The following is a 19217-nucleotide window of genomic DNA, read 5'->3' on the forward strand; positions in this document are numbered from 1 at the left end:
AATACATCAGAAAAACAAGTTGGATTCATTAGTCTCATGCCCTGCCCCCCCCCCCCATTGTTCTGGTAAGTACACATTTGGCACAATTTAAAAAATATATATATTTTATTGATTGTTTACAGAGAGGAAGAGAGAGGGATAGAGAGTTAGAAACATCGATCAGCTGCCTCCTGCACACCCCCCACCGGGGATGTGCCCACAACCAAGGTACATGCCCTTGACCGGAATTGAACCTGGGACCTTTCAGTCCGCAGGCCGACGCTCTATCCACTGAGCCAAACCAGCTTTGGCACATTTGGCACAGTTTACCTCTTTCTTCTCCACCTTTCTTTGCTCTACTCTACAATTGTGATTCCAACAGGAAAGAAAAGGAGAGGCTTGGGAAGAAAATATTGGTGTTGTAAAGAAGTTCTTGATGAGCTAAAAATTTTAAAGGGTGAGTAATAACCATGATAGGCACCCCCTCTGTGTTTTTTTTTGTTGTTGTTGTTTTGTTTTTTAATCATCACCTGAGGATATGTTCATTGATTTGAGAGAGAGGGAAAGAAAGACAGAGAGAAACATTGATTAGCTGCCTCCAGTAAGTGCCTGAGTGGGGATCAAATCTGCAACCAAGTTATGTGCTCAGGCCAGGAGTCAAACCGGATAACAGTGTTCCAACCAACTGAGCCACCCAGCTAGGCATCTTTTCTGGTTTTGAGAGTTCAGGCCAGGTACTGTATTAAGTACTTTATATAGATTATACTCTAATTCTTTCTGTTTTGGGCCTACAAATTATTAGAAGACTAGTAGCTCGGTGCACGAATTCGTGCACATTGAAAGGAAATTAATTAGAGGAAATATTTTAATATCACTATTCACCCTTTCTCTGTAATAGAAATGTCAACCAAATTCACAATCGACAATGACAGATGGAAACACACACATGTGATTGGTGCCAGCAAGAGCTTTATATGTATCGCGCATGTGTGAGTCAACTTAGCCTTTTATATATATATAGAATAAACTTGCTTATTAGACCTGCTTTCTGATTTAGCTAAACTTTTTCCAGCCCAGTGAAGCACCCCAACTTCTCTTTCAGGTAATTGTCAGCAACACAGCAGTAAATATCAACACAAAGCACATTATTATTGTAGATCACACAGGGAGAACAAAGGGTAAAATATCTAACTGCAGCAGTGTTTGACTATATTCTGTGCAGTGAGGACACCTGAAGTCATTTTCAAGGTCCATCATTTCTTCTTTTCAGTCTGGTCAAGTTTCTAAGCTTTCCAAATCTCCGTTTTCCAGCTAATGAAAAGAAAATAGGATTCCACCAAGTCTCCTATCTACCTACTCCAGGACTTCTGTGAGGATCAAATGAGATGAGGCACGGAAAATGCTTCACAGACATTTGGTTAAAGTGTAAAATGTTTGCACCTGGCTATAAAGCAAGTCGTGTTCCTGGGCTGAAGAAACTGCAAGGGGGCTAGTTGTTGCTAGGGAGAGGAAACTGGATGCTGCTATGTGACGCCATTACCCAGAGCCCACAGTGAGTGTTTCCAGGCTGGCCATGGGGTCTCAGCAGTGTTGGCTGTGATTTGGTGGGCTGTTGCTCTGAGGTGGTGGCAGGGCCTGTGTCCCACTTAGGGGAAGCCCAGTGTTTCTTTGTTGGCCAGGTCCGCACTGCCGTTTCTCTGTAAATGGCAAGGGTGCATCATGGCAGCTCCTGCGTTGAGCATCTGCCCCCTGGTGGTCAATGTGCATTATAGCAACCGGTCGGAAGATGGGAAGGACACTTAGCATATTAGCCTTTTATATAGATAGATGACTGCATAGTGGGCATTTGTCATATTTCTGGTTGCCCAGCCCCCAAATTGCCTTTATAAGTTTGGGGAATAAGCCACTGTGTGAGGCAGGGCCCTGGTATCAGTTTTTCTTGATCACTGACTGCTTGGGACCCAAGCATGACTGGTGAGCTAATTCTTCCTGGATTGGGTTGCTAGAGATAGGAGTTGAGAAAAGCAGGCAATGTGTAAAATTTATGCTGGTAGCAGTGACATCCAGTATCTTGTAGTAGTGACGGCAGCTGGGTCAGCTATGGCACCCGGTCCCCAGGGCATTGCTAGTGCCCAACAGTGGCATCTCATGGCATGGTTTTCCTCTGTGGGTCTAGCCACCCAGCCTCCCTTGGTGCCTGCCTGTATTCCTAGCCTGGCTCTCTAGCCTTTTCATTGATTCTTTGAGCTCCCACTACTCTTTAAAAAAATTTCTTTTCTGCTTTAGTTAACTAGGTTCAATTTTTGTTGTTTGCAAACTAAAGACTCTGGCTAACACATAGTCTTTAGGTAATTTTCAACCCAAAAGAGTATGATGCTACTGGATAAAGTCATGGTCAAATTTGCAACTGGGCCCTGGCCGGTATGGCTCAGTTGGTTGGGCATCGTCCTGTGCTTTGAAGTTTGCCGGTTCGATTTCTGGTCAAGCCATATGCCCAGGTTTCTGGCTTGATCCCAGGTGGGGGGTGTGCAGCAAAGCAGCTGATTGATGTTTTACTTTCACATTGATGTTTCTTTCTCTCTCTAAAAATCAATAAAAATATTTTTAAAATTTGCAACTGGCATGGGAGTTTTGTCTGAGCTTCCTTTGAACTCATGCACCTCAGGTAAAATGTCTGCTGCCCCGCCCTACACCACCTCTTTCTCTGTCTTCCACAACTTCTTAATTCATGCTCACTCGATAAACACTTATTCAGCACCTACTATATACAAGGCAATATGCCAGGCACTGAGAGGACTCCAAGACCAATAAGCTGTAGCTCTGACAATACTTTCAAATTTGAACCCGGTAAATATATTTTCTTTTCAAAAAGTAAATTTAAACATTGACCTCTCTGTTGAGAGTAGAAGTGACAGGGAACTCTTTTTATCTTTGATTTAGTATCACTGGGGGCAAAGTGATGTCCATTTCTTTGTAAATGTTTCAGAAATAAATCCCAAAAGGTAACTGCATTCCTTTATTAGAGGTTTCCAGTAGAAAAGAAACAAGTAGGTCTCTAGAGCACTGAGAAAAGAATACCTTTTTTAAAAAAAATTGATTTTAGAGAGAGGAAGGGGGAGAGAGAGAGAAAGAGAAACATCAACCAGTCACCTCCCTTATGTGCCTCGACTGGGGATCAAACCAGTAACCAAGGTATGTGCCCTGACCAGGAATGGAACCTGCAACCTCTTGGTGTAAGGTACTAATCAACTGAGCCACCAGCCAATAAAAAATGCCTCTTTTGAAGTTGACAACCAGATTGCTGCTCATCAAAATATTTGTGATGAGGATGAGAGATGGGGAATTAGTGCCAGTGCATTAGAAATTTAACTCCAGCCCTAACTGGTTTGGCTCAGTGGATAGAGCATCGGCCTGCGGATTGAAGGGTCCCAGGTTCGATTCCAGTCAAGGGCATGTACCTTGGTTGCAGGCACATCCCCAGTAGCGGGTGTGTAGGAGGCAGCTGATTGATGTTTCTCTCTCATCGATGTTTCTAACTCTATCCCTCTCCCTTCCTCTCTGTGAAAAATCAATAAAATATATTTTTAAAAAAAAGAAATTTAACTCCAGATAATGCAGAATCCTAACATAGAATCAAAGAAACATCAGTTTCACATACAAATACTATCCAGTTTGTCTCCTTTTCCTTAAATTACCAAATAAATATTTCTCCAGGGAAGTGGAACCCTGTTACCTCTGGGACCCCTATAATACAGGAATTTCCCAGGAGGGTTGACACTTGTATCTGAAAACAGAACACTCAGCACAATCAAGGGAGAAGGGCACACATTACTAACGTAAAGCGGGTAAAGCAGATGTTTCCACACATCCAAGGAAAGACTGGTCACATACACCGCACTTACTTTACAGGAGCTTACACAAGACCCTCACCCACAAGCAGGAAGTTTGATCCAGAAGTCAGACTTTGTTTGGGGGTCAGGTCTGCACTGCTTGGGTGACTTTGGACAAGTCATTTAACCACTATAGGACTCAATTTCCCTTCAGACTTCCTTCCGAATTGGATGGAAACTTAGAGATGATCTAAATCAGTCCTTAACTTTTACTTGACTTTTCTTTGAAGAATCCCCAATCTGCTTGAATGCTGACGTTTATTAAAAGGATGATCGCTCTCTCCAGGTGACAGATGTCAATTTTGAAATGCTCTGATAGAGAAGTTCTTTCTCACATATTTGCAATGTGTCTCCCTATAGCTTTTTTCATGGTAGTAATCTCTAAGGCAGTGATGGGCAACCTTTTGAACTAGGTGTGTCAAACTTTGCCAAAAAACCGAGCATAATTCGGGTAGTGTGTCACTTTGAGGAAAAAACATTATTTCGCGAGATTTATAGTTTAAATAACATAAATGTTTCATCTGGCACGCGTGTCAGAGGTTCGCCATCACTGCTCTAAGGTCAAGTCTAATCCATGGACAGCTCTTTAAGAAAGCTCTCAACTTCCTTTGCTTTTCTCCTCTACAGGCGACAACCACCCCCTCCTCTTCCATTGTTCTCATCCATCACATTCAAGATAACAACACCATTCTGGGCTTCATATTTTTATGGATGTGGAGTAGAGGTTCAGACTCTGAGGCCTCAGACAGTCGGAATTTGAATACTGATCCAGTCACTTAACTGTTTGACAGTGGGCAAATTACTTTCATTTCTCTAGCCTGATTTTCTCTCTAAAAGGAGGATAATAAAAAAGATGATAAGCAGCAGCATACCTATCTCTTAGGGAAGTTGTTAAAGAGATAAATGAAAAAACACAAGTAAAATGCTTAGTATAGTACCTGGCAATATTACTGCTGCTGTCACTAATAATAATACATATATAAGCTCTAATAATGAGCATAAGAATAAATGTTAGAACCCAGAGGATTTAGAAATGTTAATCTAGCCTCGCCGGTGTGGCCCAGTGGTTGAGCATAGACTTATGAACCAGGAGGTCACCGTTAGATTCCCAGTCAGGGCACATGCCCAGGTTGTCTGTGATCCCCACTAAGGGGCATGCAGGAGGCAGCTGATCAATGGTCCTCATCATTGATGTTTCTCTCTCTCCCTCTCCCTTCCTCTCTGAAATCAATAAAAAAAAAAATGTTTAAAAAAGAAAAGAAATGTGAATCTATTCAATTCATGACTCCATAAATAAGGTTTGGTTGCTCTGATATGAAACTTCCCATACATTTTATAGTAATTATCACTTTCAGTTGTGTCTTCAATGTCTGACCCACCCCCAAGAGGGCGAGTTGACTGCTGAATACTTAGTTTCAGAACAGTGTCCCATACACAGTAGTAAGAGAATGGACACCTTCATATCATAGAAAAGGGAAATGGGGTGCAGGGGGCGGGGGCTGGCAGGTTTGTCTAAGGTTGTGCACAGGGCTCCCAGGAGAGCTGGGACAAGAACCAGAGGTACTGAGCAGGTGACGCGCAGAAGTAAATCAAGGTCCAGCCCTAACGTTTGGCAATTCAGGCAAGAGTACAGATATCTAGTGATCCAGGCATCAACACTCCCACTGGGTGGCCTAAGTGCCCCCCCCCCCCCCTGTTTTTGGGGTGCCGACCAAAAGAAAGACCCAAAGAGAAGGCTGCTTAATGAGAAGCCATGGGTGGGTGTGCCCCGGGGCGTGGCGGTAACACCCACTTGTAAAGCTTCACGCCCGGCTGCGGCCTCTCAGGGGTATTGCTGCTGCAGCTGGGCCACCTCGGCTGAGGCCAACTCCCAGGAGCAGCGAGAGGAAAACAACCTGGCTCCACTTAGACAATTAACAAAGGCGGGAGGCCGGGCCGCCCCTTCCTGCCGCACGCACGCGCGGCAGCGTGGGCAGAGCTGTGTGAGCCCGCGCCCTCCGTGGGGACAGCCGCTCGGAGGCCCGGCGTGGCGTGGGTCCCGGCAGCCCGACGCCCCTTCCGCCCTGGCTGCGCAGTCCCCGGGGCGGCCGAGCTCCGCGCGCGCGTGAGCGCCGGCACCTTGCAGGCGCGGTGAGTCTGCCTGGCAGGACAGGGCCCGGGAAGGGTGCGGGCAAACAGCTGCTGTCAGATCCGAAAGGGGTGATGGGGGAGCGCGGGAGCAAGGACGCCCAGTCCCAGGTTGCTTTGTAGTTAGCTTTGTGTCTTGAGCCTTAGGTAACGCGAGCCACCTGATCCATGTGACCCAACAGAGTCACTTTACAGGTGGCAAACCGAGGCCCTAGAGAGGTAAGCTGGTCTAGAAAAAACTCATCGTGCCTTGTTTCTGTTGTTTATCCCTGCCTACTTCAGTGTAGGATATGGGCCGACTTTTAGTAAGAACCCATGGAATAATACAAACAATGCTAAAGAATCCTTGCCAAGGAAAGTATGATTATAAATAGACGTTCAAGGCCAGGGGACAAGCGAATGGGAAATCTGATGTTCATTCGGTGAGTTGCCTTGGCCAAGGGCCCTCAGAAAAATAGTGCCAAAGCTGGGACTGGAAGCCAGAACGCCGGGCACTGCGGCAGTGCTCCCTGCCCAGTGAGCCGCTGAACCTTAGAGGGGAATGGAGAAGTGAGCCTGCCCAGACACTGGTTTTTAACCCCGGGATCACTGACCCCTTAGAAGTCTGGTGCCCTCTCCACAGAGGGATTCACACATAACTTTGCACAGAATTTCAGATTGACAGGAAGCATCCCTGCTGTCAGGAATAGCTCAAGGCTGTCACTCAGCTGCAGTTTCAGAAGAACAGTTTATCTTCTCCTTTAAGGATGGTTACAGAGTATCTGCTGTGAGCCCAGACAGCGTCCTGGTGTCACCAGCTGTGTAATCTTGGACATATAGTTGATCCTCCCCAAGGCCCAGTTTTCTTTGTAAAATGGAGATAAGATTGTCTGCTTCATACTTCAGGCTACTGACAGACTTAAGAATGAATGCAGAGTACTGAGCTCGTAGTAAGTGCCCATAGCCCCGTGAATCACAGCTGTGCCATTTGGAAAGGGTGATGACCTGGAGAAAATCGGTCTGTATCCAAAATAAAATAAACTTTAAAACATTATAAACCCGCGAATATAAAGTCAACCTTATGACTTACAAATGGCAGCACATACCTTGGTGGTAGTAATCTAAATTAGAGTGCACTTATTTAGGATAATGCAGTAGACTTAATATTTGACCCAAGGTCAAATGCTGAAAGTAGAAACAACCAGTCATTAAAAAGAGAGAGAGGAAACAAAACAAAACAAACAAACAAAAACCCCATGAAACTACCAGACAAGCACTGTTTATTCTAACAAGCACTGTTTATTGGGCCTCACTTCCCTCTTTGACTGGGTCAGCACTTACAATTTTTAAATGAGAGGAAAGAGGAAGACATAGGTGGGAACCTAGGTAATATCCAGTCTTGCCTGGCAATGGAGGTTCAGCTGAGTTCCTGCCAGGGTACCGGAGTTGCTGGCAGTTGGCTCACATCCCTTTTGGGTCAGCTGTTTGCTATGGAAAACAGTGCTCTGGTTGATTCTCCTCCAGATCAAATAAATGGCTTTTTATTTAACTAATGGGAGGGGGGTGTCTTTGGATGCTGCAACTGAAGCAAAATGGCATTTGTTGACCGTGATTTTCCAAAGTCTATAGCTTGTTTATTGACAAGCTTAAGAATTAAAAAATCTGTGGATCCAAAATTGTGGTGACAGGGCCTGGGCAGGCCTATCTATAAAAAGAACTGCTTTTACTAAATACAGTGTTGTTTCTTTTTTCTACCATTTTAGGCCTTATAATTATAGCCAGGGAAAGATGGCTTAGGGCAAATAGCTAGGGACAAGAATGTGCATGCTTAATAAGTGCTCCTGGTGATTCCTATACACCTTTGGTTACATGAGTTGGGCAGTGGGGATTAGTAGTGGGATACTATTCTTTTAAATTTCTGTATTCTTTGTCTAGTTACGTAATGAGTGAGAGCCTCTTTTGTAATTTCAACAAACAAGTAAACAAACCACCCAGGATGTCTAGTGAAGATGTATGGGTAGCAAATAAGTACTTGAAAAGATGCTCAAGATCATGAATCATTGGGGAAACACACGCTAAATTTATAATGAGATACCGCTTCATACCTATTAGATACGGCTAAAATTAAAAAGACTGACTACACCAAGTGTTAATGAGGTTGTGAAAGAACTGGAACTCATACACTGTTGGTGGGAATGTAAAATGGCACCACCACTTTAAAAAGTTTTATATTTTTGCCCTGGTTGGTGTGGCTCAGTTGGTTGGTGTGGCTCAGTTGGTTGGTGTGGCTCAGTTGGTTGGTGTGGCTCAGTTGGTTGGTGTGGCTCAGTTGGTTGTCCCAGGTTGCAGGTTTGATCCCTAGTTGGGGCATGTAGGGGAGGCAACTGATTGATGTTTCTTTCTCACATTGGTGTTTCTCTCTCTCCCTCTGCTTTCCTCTCTCTCTAAAATCAATAAAAACATATCCTCAGGTGAAGTATATAAAAAAATTTTACATTTTCTTAAAAAGTTAAATATGCACCTATCATGTGACACAGACATTCCATTACTAGGTCCAGCTTTATTGTAATAGACAAATGGGAAGTGACCAGTGGATAAACAAACTGTGGTATATCCATATAAGGAATACTACTCAGCAGTAAAAAGTAATGAACTATTGATACATCCTACAACATGGATGAGGATGAACCTCAATACAATTTTTTTGAAAGAAGCCAGACCAAAAAAATAAAAGAGTATATGCTGTACAATTCCATTTATATAAAATTGACTTCAAACTTTTGGACTTTTGGTGGCTTTCAAGAGTTGTGTGTATGATTATATTAGTCTAACTCCACTTGTAATAGTGTCATTGGCAATTTGATCATTATTCTGCCAAATGTTTATCCATTTTGGTCATTTATTAATTCAACTAGTTTAGCACCTACTATGTGCTAAAGCTATAGTAGACACTAGGTAATGTGTTGATGAATAAAAGAGACATGACCCCTGGCCTTGTGACCTTACACTCTACTGAATGAACTAGTAAAACAAGTAAAATAAGAAAAGTAACAATTGAGGGAAAGGAGTGGTTCTTTGGAATGGGGATGAGAGTCAGGGAGGACTTGTCTGGGTTTCCAGCAGGGAAGTAAAGCAAGCAGTTCCATGTTTTTGAATGACCACTCCACTCTTGGGCTGTGCATTCAGTCAGGAGAAAGGTGATAGAGGTTTAGATTCAGGTGGTCTTAGCGATGGAAAGCACTAAGGGATATCCTTAATAAGAGGGCAGATCCCACAGGTTGATACTGATCAATGCTCTTTGAATTTGGTAGTTTTTATCCATTAGTTTACATTACTGTCCTATTGCCTCTCCCACCTTCAGCCTTCTTTTCCTTATTCCTTATTTGTAAGGCTGTCAGGAGAGACTGATGTCAACATCTTGCTGGTCCAGTTACACTAGCTTACAGCATTCCTTTGATCTACTGATCTAGTTAACTTTAAGAAATCAGGATAGCTTAGCATGACCTGTTTTTGTTGTTGTTGCTATTAGCTATGCTGGCTCCAAGGGCTCTGTTTCCTTTCCCAAGGTTGACAGACCATCTGTTTTAATCAGGTGGCCAAAACCCAACTCAGCATGGATTATATCAAAGCAGGGTGGGGGATGAAAATATTAAAAAGTCCAAAGGGAATCAGATTTCATCATGGCTGGACTGAGTAATGCCATCAGGGCTCAGTCTCATGGTCCCTCTATCTCTCAGCTCCATTTCTTTGGTGTCAGCTGTGTTCTCAGTCAGGCTCTGGTGTGTTGTTCTTATTATTTATTATCATCATGATGACCTGTTCTCACCATCTGCTTCAACATGACCTGTCAAGTGTCCTTAGAAAGCTTCTTCATTCATCTGATCCATGGTAATGTAATGGTTTCCAATGTAACAATAATAGCAAAAGCAACAGATACTATTATTGAGAGCTTACAATGTCCCGTGCACTCTGTTAGACACTTTACATGGATTAACTAATTATGAGAAAGGTTATATAATTATCCCAGGAAAGCCAGCCAATTGATTGCAGAGTCCAAATGTGAAATCAGGGTTTCAGGCTCCAGGATCTGGGCTCTGAACCTTCACAGTACCTCCTACAGTCACTCGTTAGGTCCAAGAGGGAAGCAGAGCCATCAAATGTGTGTCCATGTCTTACTTTTTTTGAACACGAACTCTAAAATGTAGTTTGCAGTCCTAGTAGGGGCAGAGCTTTGGAAGTTCTTATAATTTTCTATATTCTAGCTCCTCTGAGTGTGAGAGTTCTGGAAGCTCTTTGTAGAGGACCCTGCCCTCTGGCTTGTGTTTATATCTTTACAAACCAGTCTCATTAACCAGGATCCCCATGTGACCACTCTTGTTTCTATAGGTGTTTCTTCCCTTTATTCTTCAACAGGGTCTTGGCTATCATGATGCTTGAACTTTATTTTTGACAGCCTTCCCTAATCCCTAGAATCTCAACCCGGGGGTTTTACTTCCTTTTTTTCCCTCTTAAATGTTTAAATTGACCTACCTCTAAAACTTGAGGTAAGAGGATGGATGTTCAACTTTCTTTACCATGACATTTTACTTTCTAAAAGAACTTCAAGATGATGGTTTCACTTCTCCATATAGATCTTCTTACTTTCATTTCTCCAGTTCTTCCAACCTGTCAGAATTGGGTTAGGAATATTAATTTCCCCTGTTACTTCCTTTGTCTTGAAGGGATGAAATAGTCAGGATGTCCATCCTATTTATTTAGTTCCTCTTCTTTCAGAGGAGCGAAACATGGAACAAATAGCCAGATAATTTAAATGGTTACACCTTTAAGGATTTATTGTAAAGTCATTTTTTTCCCCCTGATCTTTGTATCCTCAGAATCTAGGAGAATGCTTGGCATCAAGCAGCTGCTCCAAATATTTGTTGTGAATGCCCAAATTCTTCTGTGCCAGTGTGGACAAAGGAGAAGAGAGAGGAGGGAGTTAACAGTTTTATCCTATCTTAGAGTCAATAGGAGTTGCTGCCAGACTGATTTTAGTTCATGTTTGGCTCTCACAGGGCATCAGGGAGATCTCAGGATGGCGCATGGACTGGACTGTAGGGAAAGCCACGTTTCCCTGAGTGTATTCTCCAAGGCAAGCCTCCCTACCAGGCCCACCAGGAAAAGGAACAAGGAACAACTCTCCCGGGCTTTTAAGCTGCATTTATCCTGAGAATGTTGCAAAGATAGTGGATCACTTAAGCTATATGTGTTTCTGTTTATTTTTAACTTCTTTTGAAACAGTTTTAGATCAACATGAAGTTGTAAGGCTGGTACAGTGAGGTTCTGTGTACTCTTCAGCAGCTTCCTCCAATGGTTACAACTTAAATATCGCAACCAGGAAATTGGTATTGGTGTACTATATATGGGTATGATGATGGTTCTATGCCATTTTATTACGTGTGTAACCACCTCAGTTAAGAGAATAGATCTGTTCTATCATCACAAAGTCCACTCTGGTGCTATTTTTTAATAGAACAGTTACCTGCTCTTCACCCTCATCCTTAACCAGATGGCCACTAAGCTGTTCTCTGTCTCTATAATTTTGTGTATTATATGTATGGAGTCACACAATATGTAGCCGTTTCAGACTGGTTTGTTTCAGGCAGCATGATACCCTCAAGAGCCACCCACATTGTTGCTGTGTATCAATAGTTCACTTTACTTCTGCGTATTCAGTGATATTGGATAGATCACATCTGGAAAAAACCATTCACCTATTATATTTACCTATAAAAACGTTTCGTTGTTTCTAGTCCTTGGCCACACCGGCCAGGGTGGTTGTACCATTTCACATTCCCACCAACAATGTACGAGAGAGCCAGTTTCTCCGTATCCTTGCCAGCAGAGAATATTATTTTGGTAACAGCTTTATTGCAATATAATTCACATCATATAATTCACCCATTTAAAGTGTACAAATCAGTGGTTTTTAGTGTAGGCACTGAGTTGTGCACCATCACCATAACAGATTTAGAACGTTTTTATCATCCCCAAAAGAAACCCTGCACCCAGTGGCCACGAGGCCTTAAGCTCCTATCCCTTCTGCCTGGAAACCATTGATCTACTTTCTGTTTTTAAAAAACAAGTAAAACATTTCTAGAAAATGTCTGGACTAGGCAAGTCTCTAAAACAGAGAGCTGCTACGGAGAGCTTTTGCCAGACCTGCTTGAAGGTCTAGATTGCAATTAACCTAACTACTAATTAATGCTATTCTTAATATTTAGAAGTTCCCTATAAAGTATTATGTATGCTTTTTGTTTATTTAAGCAACAGTTATGAATAGTGGGATCTGAGTAGTTCTCCTGAAATCCTATTGGGATCTTTCTAGAGAAGCTGGGCCTGGGGTGGTGAATGCCAGTGGTTCCGGCCAGGGACAGCTCAGCAGCCCACAGGCAGTGTTCAGAAGCTGGAATAGATCTGTGCAGCAACAGATGTGTTCCAGGACCTTTCTAGGCCCTTTGCCTTCTGAACAACCTCGCTGTCCCCAAACAAAATATTTGTTTATTTGCTAAATAAACAAAAAGCATACATAATACTCAGTTTACATATTATCTGATCCCTGGGTCAGTGTTTATGGCACAGGACAGAAACTTCTGCCACTAATGCATCCAAATGGACCCTTTATGTATGCAAACATGTAGTATCACAAGGCATAGAGGAGGACACAGATGAATTGGTGCTCATCTTGTCTCTAAGAGCTTAGTGTCTAGCCAGGAAGATGAGACATAGCCTTAAATAAACCAAGTACAAGGCTGAATGGGATGCATGCCACTTTAAATATTAGGAAATATTTTAACTATCAAGACAAGAACAAAGAACAATAAACAAATACCTATGATCTTCACACCTAGCTTTGTTGAATTTTAACATTTTGCCATATTTACTTTAGTTTTTAAAAAACGAATAAAACACCTTAGATGCTCAGCAATAAAAAGAAACTATTGATACACCCAACAACTTACATGACTCTCCAGGGAATTGTGCTGATTTAATAAAGTCATTCCCAAAGGCTCCATACTGTGTGGTTCATATATACGTACTGTATGGTTACGTACATTCTTGAAATGCAGAAATGGAGAACAGATTCCTGGTTGTCAGGGGTAAAGGATGGCGTGGGACTGGTGCCTAGGGTGAAAGGCAACATTAAGGATCTTTGTGATGGAACTGTACTGTATTTTGACCATCAATGTCAATCTCCTGGTTGTGATATTGTCTTTTTAAAATAGTGTATTATTTTTCAAGTACAATTGACATACAATATTATATTAGCTTCATGTACACAATAGTGATTAGACATTTATATACCTTATGAAGTGATCACTCTGATAAGTCTAATACCCATCTGACTCCATACATAGTTATGACAATATTATTGACTATATTCCTGTAGCTGTACTTTACATCCCTGTGACTGTTTTCATAACTGGCAGTTTGCATGGCTTAATCTCTTATTTTCAGCCAGACCCCTGGCCCCCTTCCCATCTGGCAAATTGCAAAATGTTCTCTGTGTCTTTGTTTGTTTCTGTTTGTTTATTTATGCATTCATTTTCTACATAAAAATGAAATCGTATGGCATTTGTCGTTTTCTGTCTGATTTCCTTCCACTTAACATAATACCCTCTAGATCCACGCATGCTGTCACAAATGGCGAGATTTCATTCTTTTCTATGGCTGAGTAATATTTTATTGTGTGTATATACCACATCTATCAATGGACCCTTGGGTGGCTTCCATATCTTGGCTATTGTGAATAATGCTGCAGTGAACATAGGGATGCATATGTCTTTTCAAATCAGTGTTTTGGGTTTTTTCAGATAAACACCCAGAAGTAGAAATGCTGGGTCCTTCTTTGTCTCTTGTTATAGCCTTTGTTTTAAAGTCTATTTTGTCTGATGCAGGTATTGCTACCCCTGACAGTGTGTGCATTTTCAACTTTTATGGATAGTGCCAATTTGCTCTTTGGAGTAGTTGTAACAGTTTACACTGTCATCTCAGAATATGAGCCTTCTCACCACGTCAGGCAAAGGAGTTCCACTCCTAGATATATCTTGCCTTCAAGAAACTTCTCCAGAGTTAAACAAAGAAGATACAAGAAATGGTCACTGTAGCGATGTTGATAATAACAGAAAATTAGAAACAACTTAAATGTCCCCAGGGGAGTGGATAAATAACTTGTGGTACAGCCATGTAATGGAATTCTGGACAGTAGTGAAAATGAATTCATGAATACTGTATTCATGTATCAACATGGACATCCTCATAAACATTGCAAAGAGGGGAAAAACAAAAACCAAGTCCCAGGAGGGTACATGGAGTATGATACTATTTTTTTTAAAGTTTAAAATATGTAAAACAATGCTACTTATTGTTTAGTGATACATACATGTGCAGCACAGGCATTAATTTTTTGTAAAAATTCAGGATAGTAGTAACTTCTGGAAAAGGTGACAGAGGAATGGGATTAGGGCAAGTATCAAAGGGGATATAGTGGTATCTGAGGCTTTTTAAAAAACTTTCAATTTTGGGATACTTATAGACTCATATGTTGATGTAAGAAATAATACAGAGTTTCCATGTACCCTTCAACCAATTTTTCCATCTACAGTATCACCAACATTTTATTTTTATATTTTGCCTATCTGATGGGAGTGAAATAGTATCTCGTTGTGGTTTTAATTATTCATATTTGTCTAGTTATTAGTGAATTGAGCATATTTTCAACTGTGTATTAGCCATTTAAATTTTTTCTTTTGTGTATTACTTGTTCTTATCTGTATTAATCAGGGGGTTTAGTCGGAGAGAACACAAACCATTCTATTTCTAACCAGAAAGGGGTTTACCGGAGGGCATTATGTGTTTACCAAATTAGTGAGGAGCTGGAGGAGCAGGCCACAGAGTGGGCCTCTAGGAATGAATCCCAGAGCAGTACTACAGGAAGGGCCTGCGTGGGTGGGGGGATGGTGGTTGTTGTTTTTTTGTTTTTGTTTTTGTTTTCAGATTCACTATTTCCCCCGAGTCCTTGGGGACCCCGGTTCTGTGAAGGAGACTGTCTCCTGATCCTGCCTGGGCACTACTGCCCGAGTCCCTGGTTCACTGAGCTCGGCAATGCCCTCTGCCCTGCCCACCCCAGCCACTGGGACAGCTGCACAGCTCGGCTGCTCCAGCTCTGGTTTTCAGTTCCCTCTGTTTGGGGGCCCTGCTGATTTCTTTCACTCTCTTGCAAACCGTGCCATATAGCGAAAAGGAAGCTTGTTATAGCTGGTCTAGCATTTTGGTATTTTGTGGTAGGGAGGATTTTCAAGCCATCTTGTCGATTGCCATTTGTATTTTTTAAACTTGGAGATAAAGAAGGTACATCGGGCTGGGAAGATCAGGAAAGGCCTCAGAGAAGATGAGTGTTGGAGGATATAGACCCAGGAGGGCGCCCAGCAGGTGCAAAAGCAGAGGAGGCCAGAAGTGACCATGCACATATGGAGAAATGCATGTAACTTTTCCCTGGAGTAGTCTAGGAAGGGGAAAATGAGGTTGGAGTGGGATCCTGAGTCACAGGGGACATCTCACAGCAGGGACTACTGTAGTCACAAGCTTGCTTTCAGGAAATTTAAACTGGAACCTTGTCCAGGATGAATGGGTTTGGGTGGCAGCAGGTGGGAGAGGGGTTTGGATATAGGAAGTTGATCTTGGAGGCTGTGGAAATAGCCCAGATGACATGTAGTATGGCCTGAATGGGGAAGACAGGGGTCAGAGAGAGGAGGGAACCACTTGGGGTAGGGTGGGGTTGAGAGAGAGAGAGAGAGAGAGAGAGGGAGACTGACTGACTCAGCTGAACCAGATACAGAAATCTGGGTCAAGAGCCGGGGCAAAAAATAGAAGAAAAGCCAGACAAGCACATTGTCCTGGGCCATGAATTTAAAATGTCAACCATGTCCTGAGTTGTGTTCTACCTTTGAAGGTTGTTCAGATACCTCCCACAAGTGCTAATACACAGTTCATCTTGACTCTGTATGCAGCTAAAGATGTTTTCTGGCTGCTGGGTGAATAGTTAGCGTTGGATTAGAGGCAGCGTGTCCCGGGAGAGCTCCTGGAAATGAGTTGGCATGTGCTTGTCTTCCCCAGAACCTGCTGGCATGGCCGATGGTGGGGCCGATGAGCCATCCTCCAGGACAGAGAGCCCGGATGGGGAAAGTCGGGTCTCTGAGGACAGGTGGTCACTCCATCAGAGGCTGGCCATCAGGGAGCTCATTGACACCGAGGTCTCCTACTTGCACATGCTCCGGCTCTGCGCCTTGGACATCAGGAGCCGCCTGAAGCAGGTACCTGGGCGGAGCCACACACAGCCTGTCTTTCTGGAGGCAAAATGGGTCCTCGGTTCTCACAGTGGCTCCTGGGACAGGCTTGATGGACGGAAAGTCATGGTGGATGGGAAGTCCTGTACTTCCATTTCTTGGCCATGGGACGTTCAGCAAGGCCTGGAGCCTTAGTGTGTTCATCTGCTGAACGGGGAGAGGGATCATCACCTCAGAGATTAAGTGAGCTAATGGGTAAAATAGCCCTTCATCAAGTTTAGAGCAGATTGCTCAAACCGACCTACGTTCTCATGGTCTCATCTGGGGGATGGTGGGAGGGAGAGGTTATTACTATGCTAGCTTTCTATTTTAGTAGTCATTTTTATGCCTTTTTCTCCCTGATTGTAGAAATAATACAAACTTTCTCTATAAAACTACAAGAATTCCCTAACATGTAAGCTCCTTGAGAACAAAGACCACTTAGTTTAATATATCTCAGTTCTTTTAAAAAATATTTTTATTGATTTCAGAGAAGGAAGGGAGAGGGAGAGAGAGATAGAAACATCAGTGATGAGAGAGAATCATTGATTGGCTGCCTCCTGCCTACTGGGGCTTGAGCCCACAATGGGGCATGTGCCCTTGACTGGAATAGAATCCGGAATCCTTCAGTCTGTAGGCTGACGCTCTATCCACTGAGCCAAACCAGCTAGGGCAATATATCCCAGTTCTTGACATATAAATAATGGGCTACAATTAGTGTTTTTTAAATGAATGAAATACTAACGTAGGTAATGTAGAAGGTGAAAATTCTCTCATATTTTACTCTCCAGAAATTAAGATTTTTTTCTGTAGGCATTAAACAAACAAGAATAGATTGTTACTTATTTTAACAAAAATAAGATCATACTCTAGGTATTTTTCTACAGTTCATTTTTCCCACTTGGTCATTCATCCAGGACATCTCTTTCTACATATCTATCTCCTGTGTATGTCTCTGCACATAAATACAGGATATCCCCCCAAAATGGATACACACTTTAATAGCTGAGAGCTCAATTTTTAAAATGAAATATATTTGAATAAACACTGCCTTTATAATTATTCAAAGTGTGTATACATATTTCTGGGACACCCTATAGATGTCCAGCATCCTTTTGTGTGTTTTTTTAAATTCTCACCTGAGGATATTTTTTCCATTGATTTTCAGAGAGTGGAATGAGAGAGGAGGGGGAGAGAGAGAGAAACATCGATGTGAGAGAGAGAAAGACATTGATTGGTTGCCTCCCCACAAGTGCTCCCACTGGGAATTGAATCCAAGACCGTTTGGTCCGAGAGTCGATGCTCCAACCATTGAGCCAATTTGGCCAGGGCCCCGCATCCTTTTTAACAGTGGTATAGCCTAGTTCAGTGGTTGGCAAACTCATTAGTCAACAGAGCCGCAGTTTGCCGACCACTGGCCTAGTTAATAGGGGCTGGAGTTCAGAATACATCTCAAGGTCACGATGGAAGGTGTCATGTATATCAGAACTGGAAAGAAATCCAACTTTCCACCCTTTTATGACAGATGGGGAAACTGAGGGAAGAAAAATGATAGTTGGCAGCAGACTTAGGGTAAAACCCCAGCTTAGCTTTCCTTCCATGCTGAGTGCCCTTTCCTCTCTTGTAGAATAATGGAAATAACCTAATTTATAAAATTTCAAAGTCCTTGCAAACATTCCACTGGGGCAATCTTCCCAAGAGTGATGGGCCCCTGGGGGCACGAGTGTTCTGGACTGTTCCCCAAAGCCTACAAATCAAGTTTCTCCACTGACCTCCCAGCAACCTCCCATGGCTTCTTGGTTCCTTCCAGCTGCCACAGGGAGATCTGGATGTCTTGTTCTCAAACATCGATGACGTCATCAAGGTGAACAGCAGATTTCTTCAGGATCTGCAGGGGACAGACGCCATGGAAGAGAAACAAGTGCAGCTAATTGGTAAGCAAAAGACAGGGCAGCTGTCAGCCTTAGATTCCTGTGGAGTTGTCCTCAGCATGGGGTCATTGCTGGACTGTGTCCAGAGTTTCAGGGAAGTGCAGCTCAATGAGAGTCTGGGTTTGGGACCCTTGAAACATAGCATGTCAGAGCTGGCAGGACCCTCAGATAATATCTAGTCCAACCCACCACTTTACAAAATGGAGATACAAGTACTTAACATGTAGTAGCCCTTTTCATTCTCATGACACCATTACTTATCGATTATTATTATCTCTGTTTTACTAAACAAAAACCCAAGGCTCAGAGAGGTGAAGTAACTTTCCCAGGGCCACATGGCTTGACCAGGGAGAATGAGGATTTGAACCCAGCTCTTTCAGACTCTAGAACCCTAGCTCTTGACCATCCTGCCTCCCTTACTCGTCTTTTTCACTAATCCCAGCTACAGGTCGAGTACCCTTTGACACTGGGAGTATCTTCTTTGTTGCTGTTACTCCTTTACTATCTGTAACTGGAGAAAGACAAGAGGAGAGGAAATAAGTCTTTACTTTGGTGTCCTGGGCATTCCTCCCACTTTGGACAGTTCTGCTCTCTGAGAGTTTGTCTTCCTCTGCCCCTCAGTTACTGGCACGCCCCTGTCCCAGGCCATACTGATATGATACAGTTTCTTTGGCATTGGTCACATTCCTGTGGAAGCATCCATGTTGGGGAGAATGTGGGAGCTGCCCTGGGTCTCATGGCTACACCCAAGTTATGTCTTAGTGGAGATCTCTGGTAAAAAGGCTTCATAGAGGGCTTAGATCTCCTACCACTCTCTACGTCTTTTTTCTGGCTTTGTCTTGGTTCATGGCACTTGTCACTACCTGGCATATGTATGATATTTATTTATTGTCTGTCTTCTTCTAGACAATCTAGAATATAAGCCCCATGAGGCAGGAGCTTTGTTT

At 42.9% G+C, this 19217-nt stretch overlaps 1 protein-coding gene across 1 annotated transcript in view; it reads left to right on the plus strand.

Annotated features, from left to right (window-relative positions):
- The first annotated feature begins 5806 nt into the window (after positions 1-5806).
- ARHGEF37 (Rho guanine nucleotide exchange factor 37) overlaps positions 5807-19217 on the plus strand; it is a 34263-nt gene continuing 20852 nt past the window's right edge. Inside the window, exons 1-3 of the mRNA XM_079772888.1 lie at positions 5807-5999; positions 16131-16327; positions 18150-18273. Coding sequence (XP_079629014.1) covers positions 16142-16327; positions 18150-18273 — 310 coding nt within the window. The 5' untranslated portion in view covers positions 5807-5999; positions 16131-16141. The remainder of the gene's footprint in view (positions 6000-16130; positions 16328-18149; positions 18274-19217) is intronic.

The sequence above is a fragment of the Cnephaeus nilssonii genome, assembly GCF_951640355.1.
Source record: "Cnephaeus nilssonii genome assembly, chromosome: 5".
Classification (NCBI taxonomy): Eukaryota; Metazoa; Chordata; class Mammalia; order Chiroptera; family Vespertilionidae; genus Cnephaeus; species Cnephaeus nilssonii.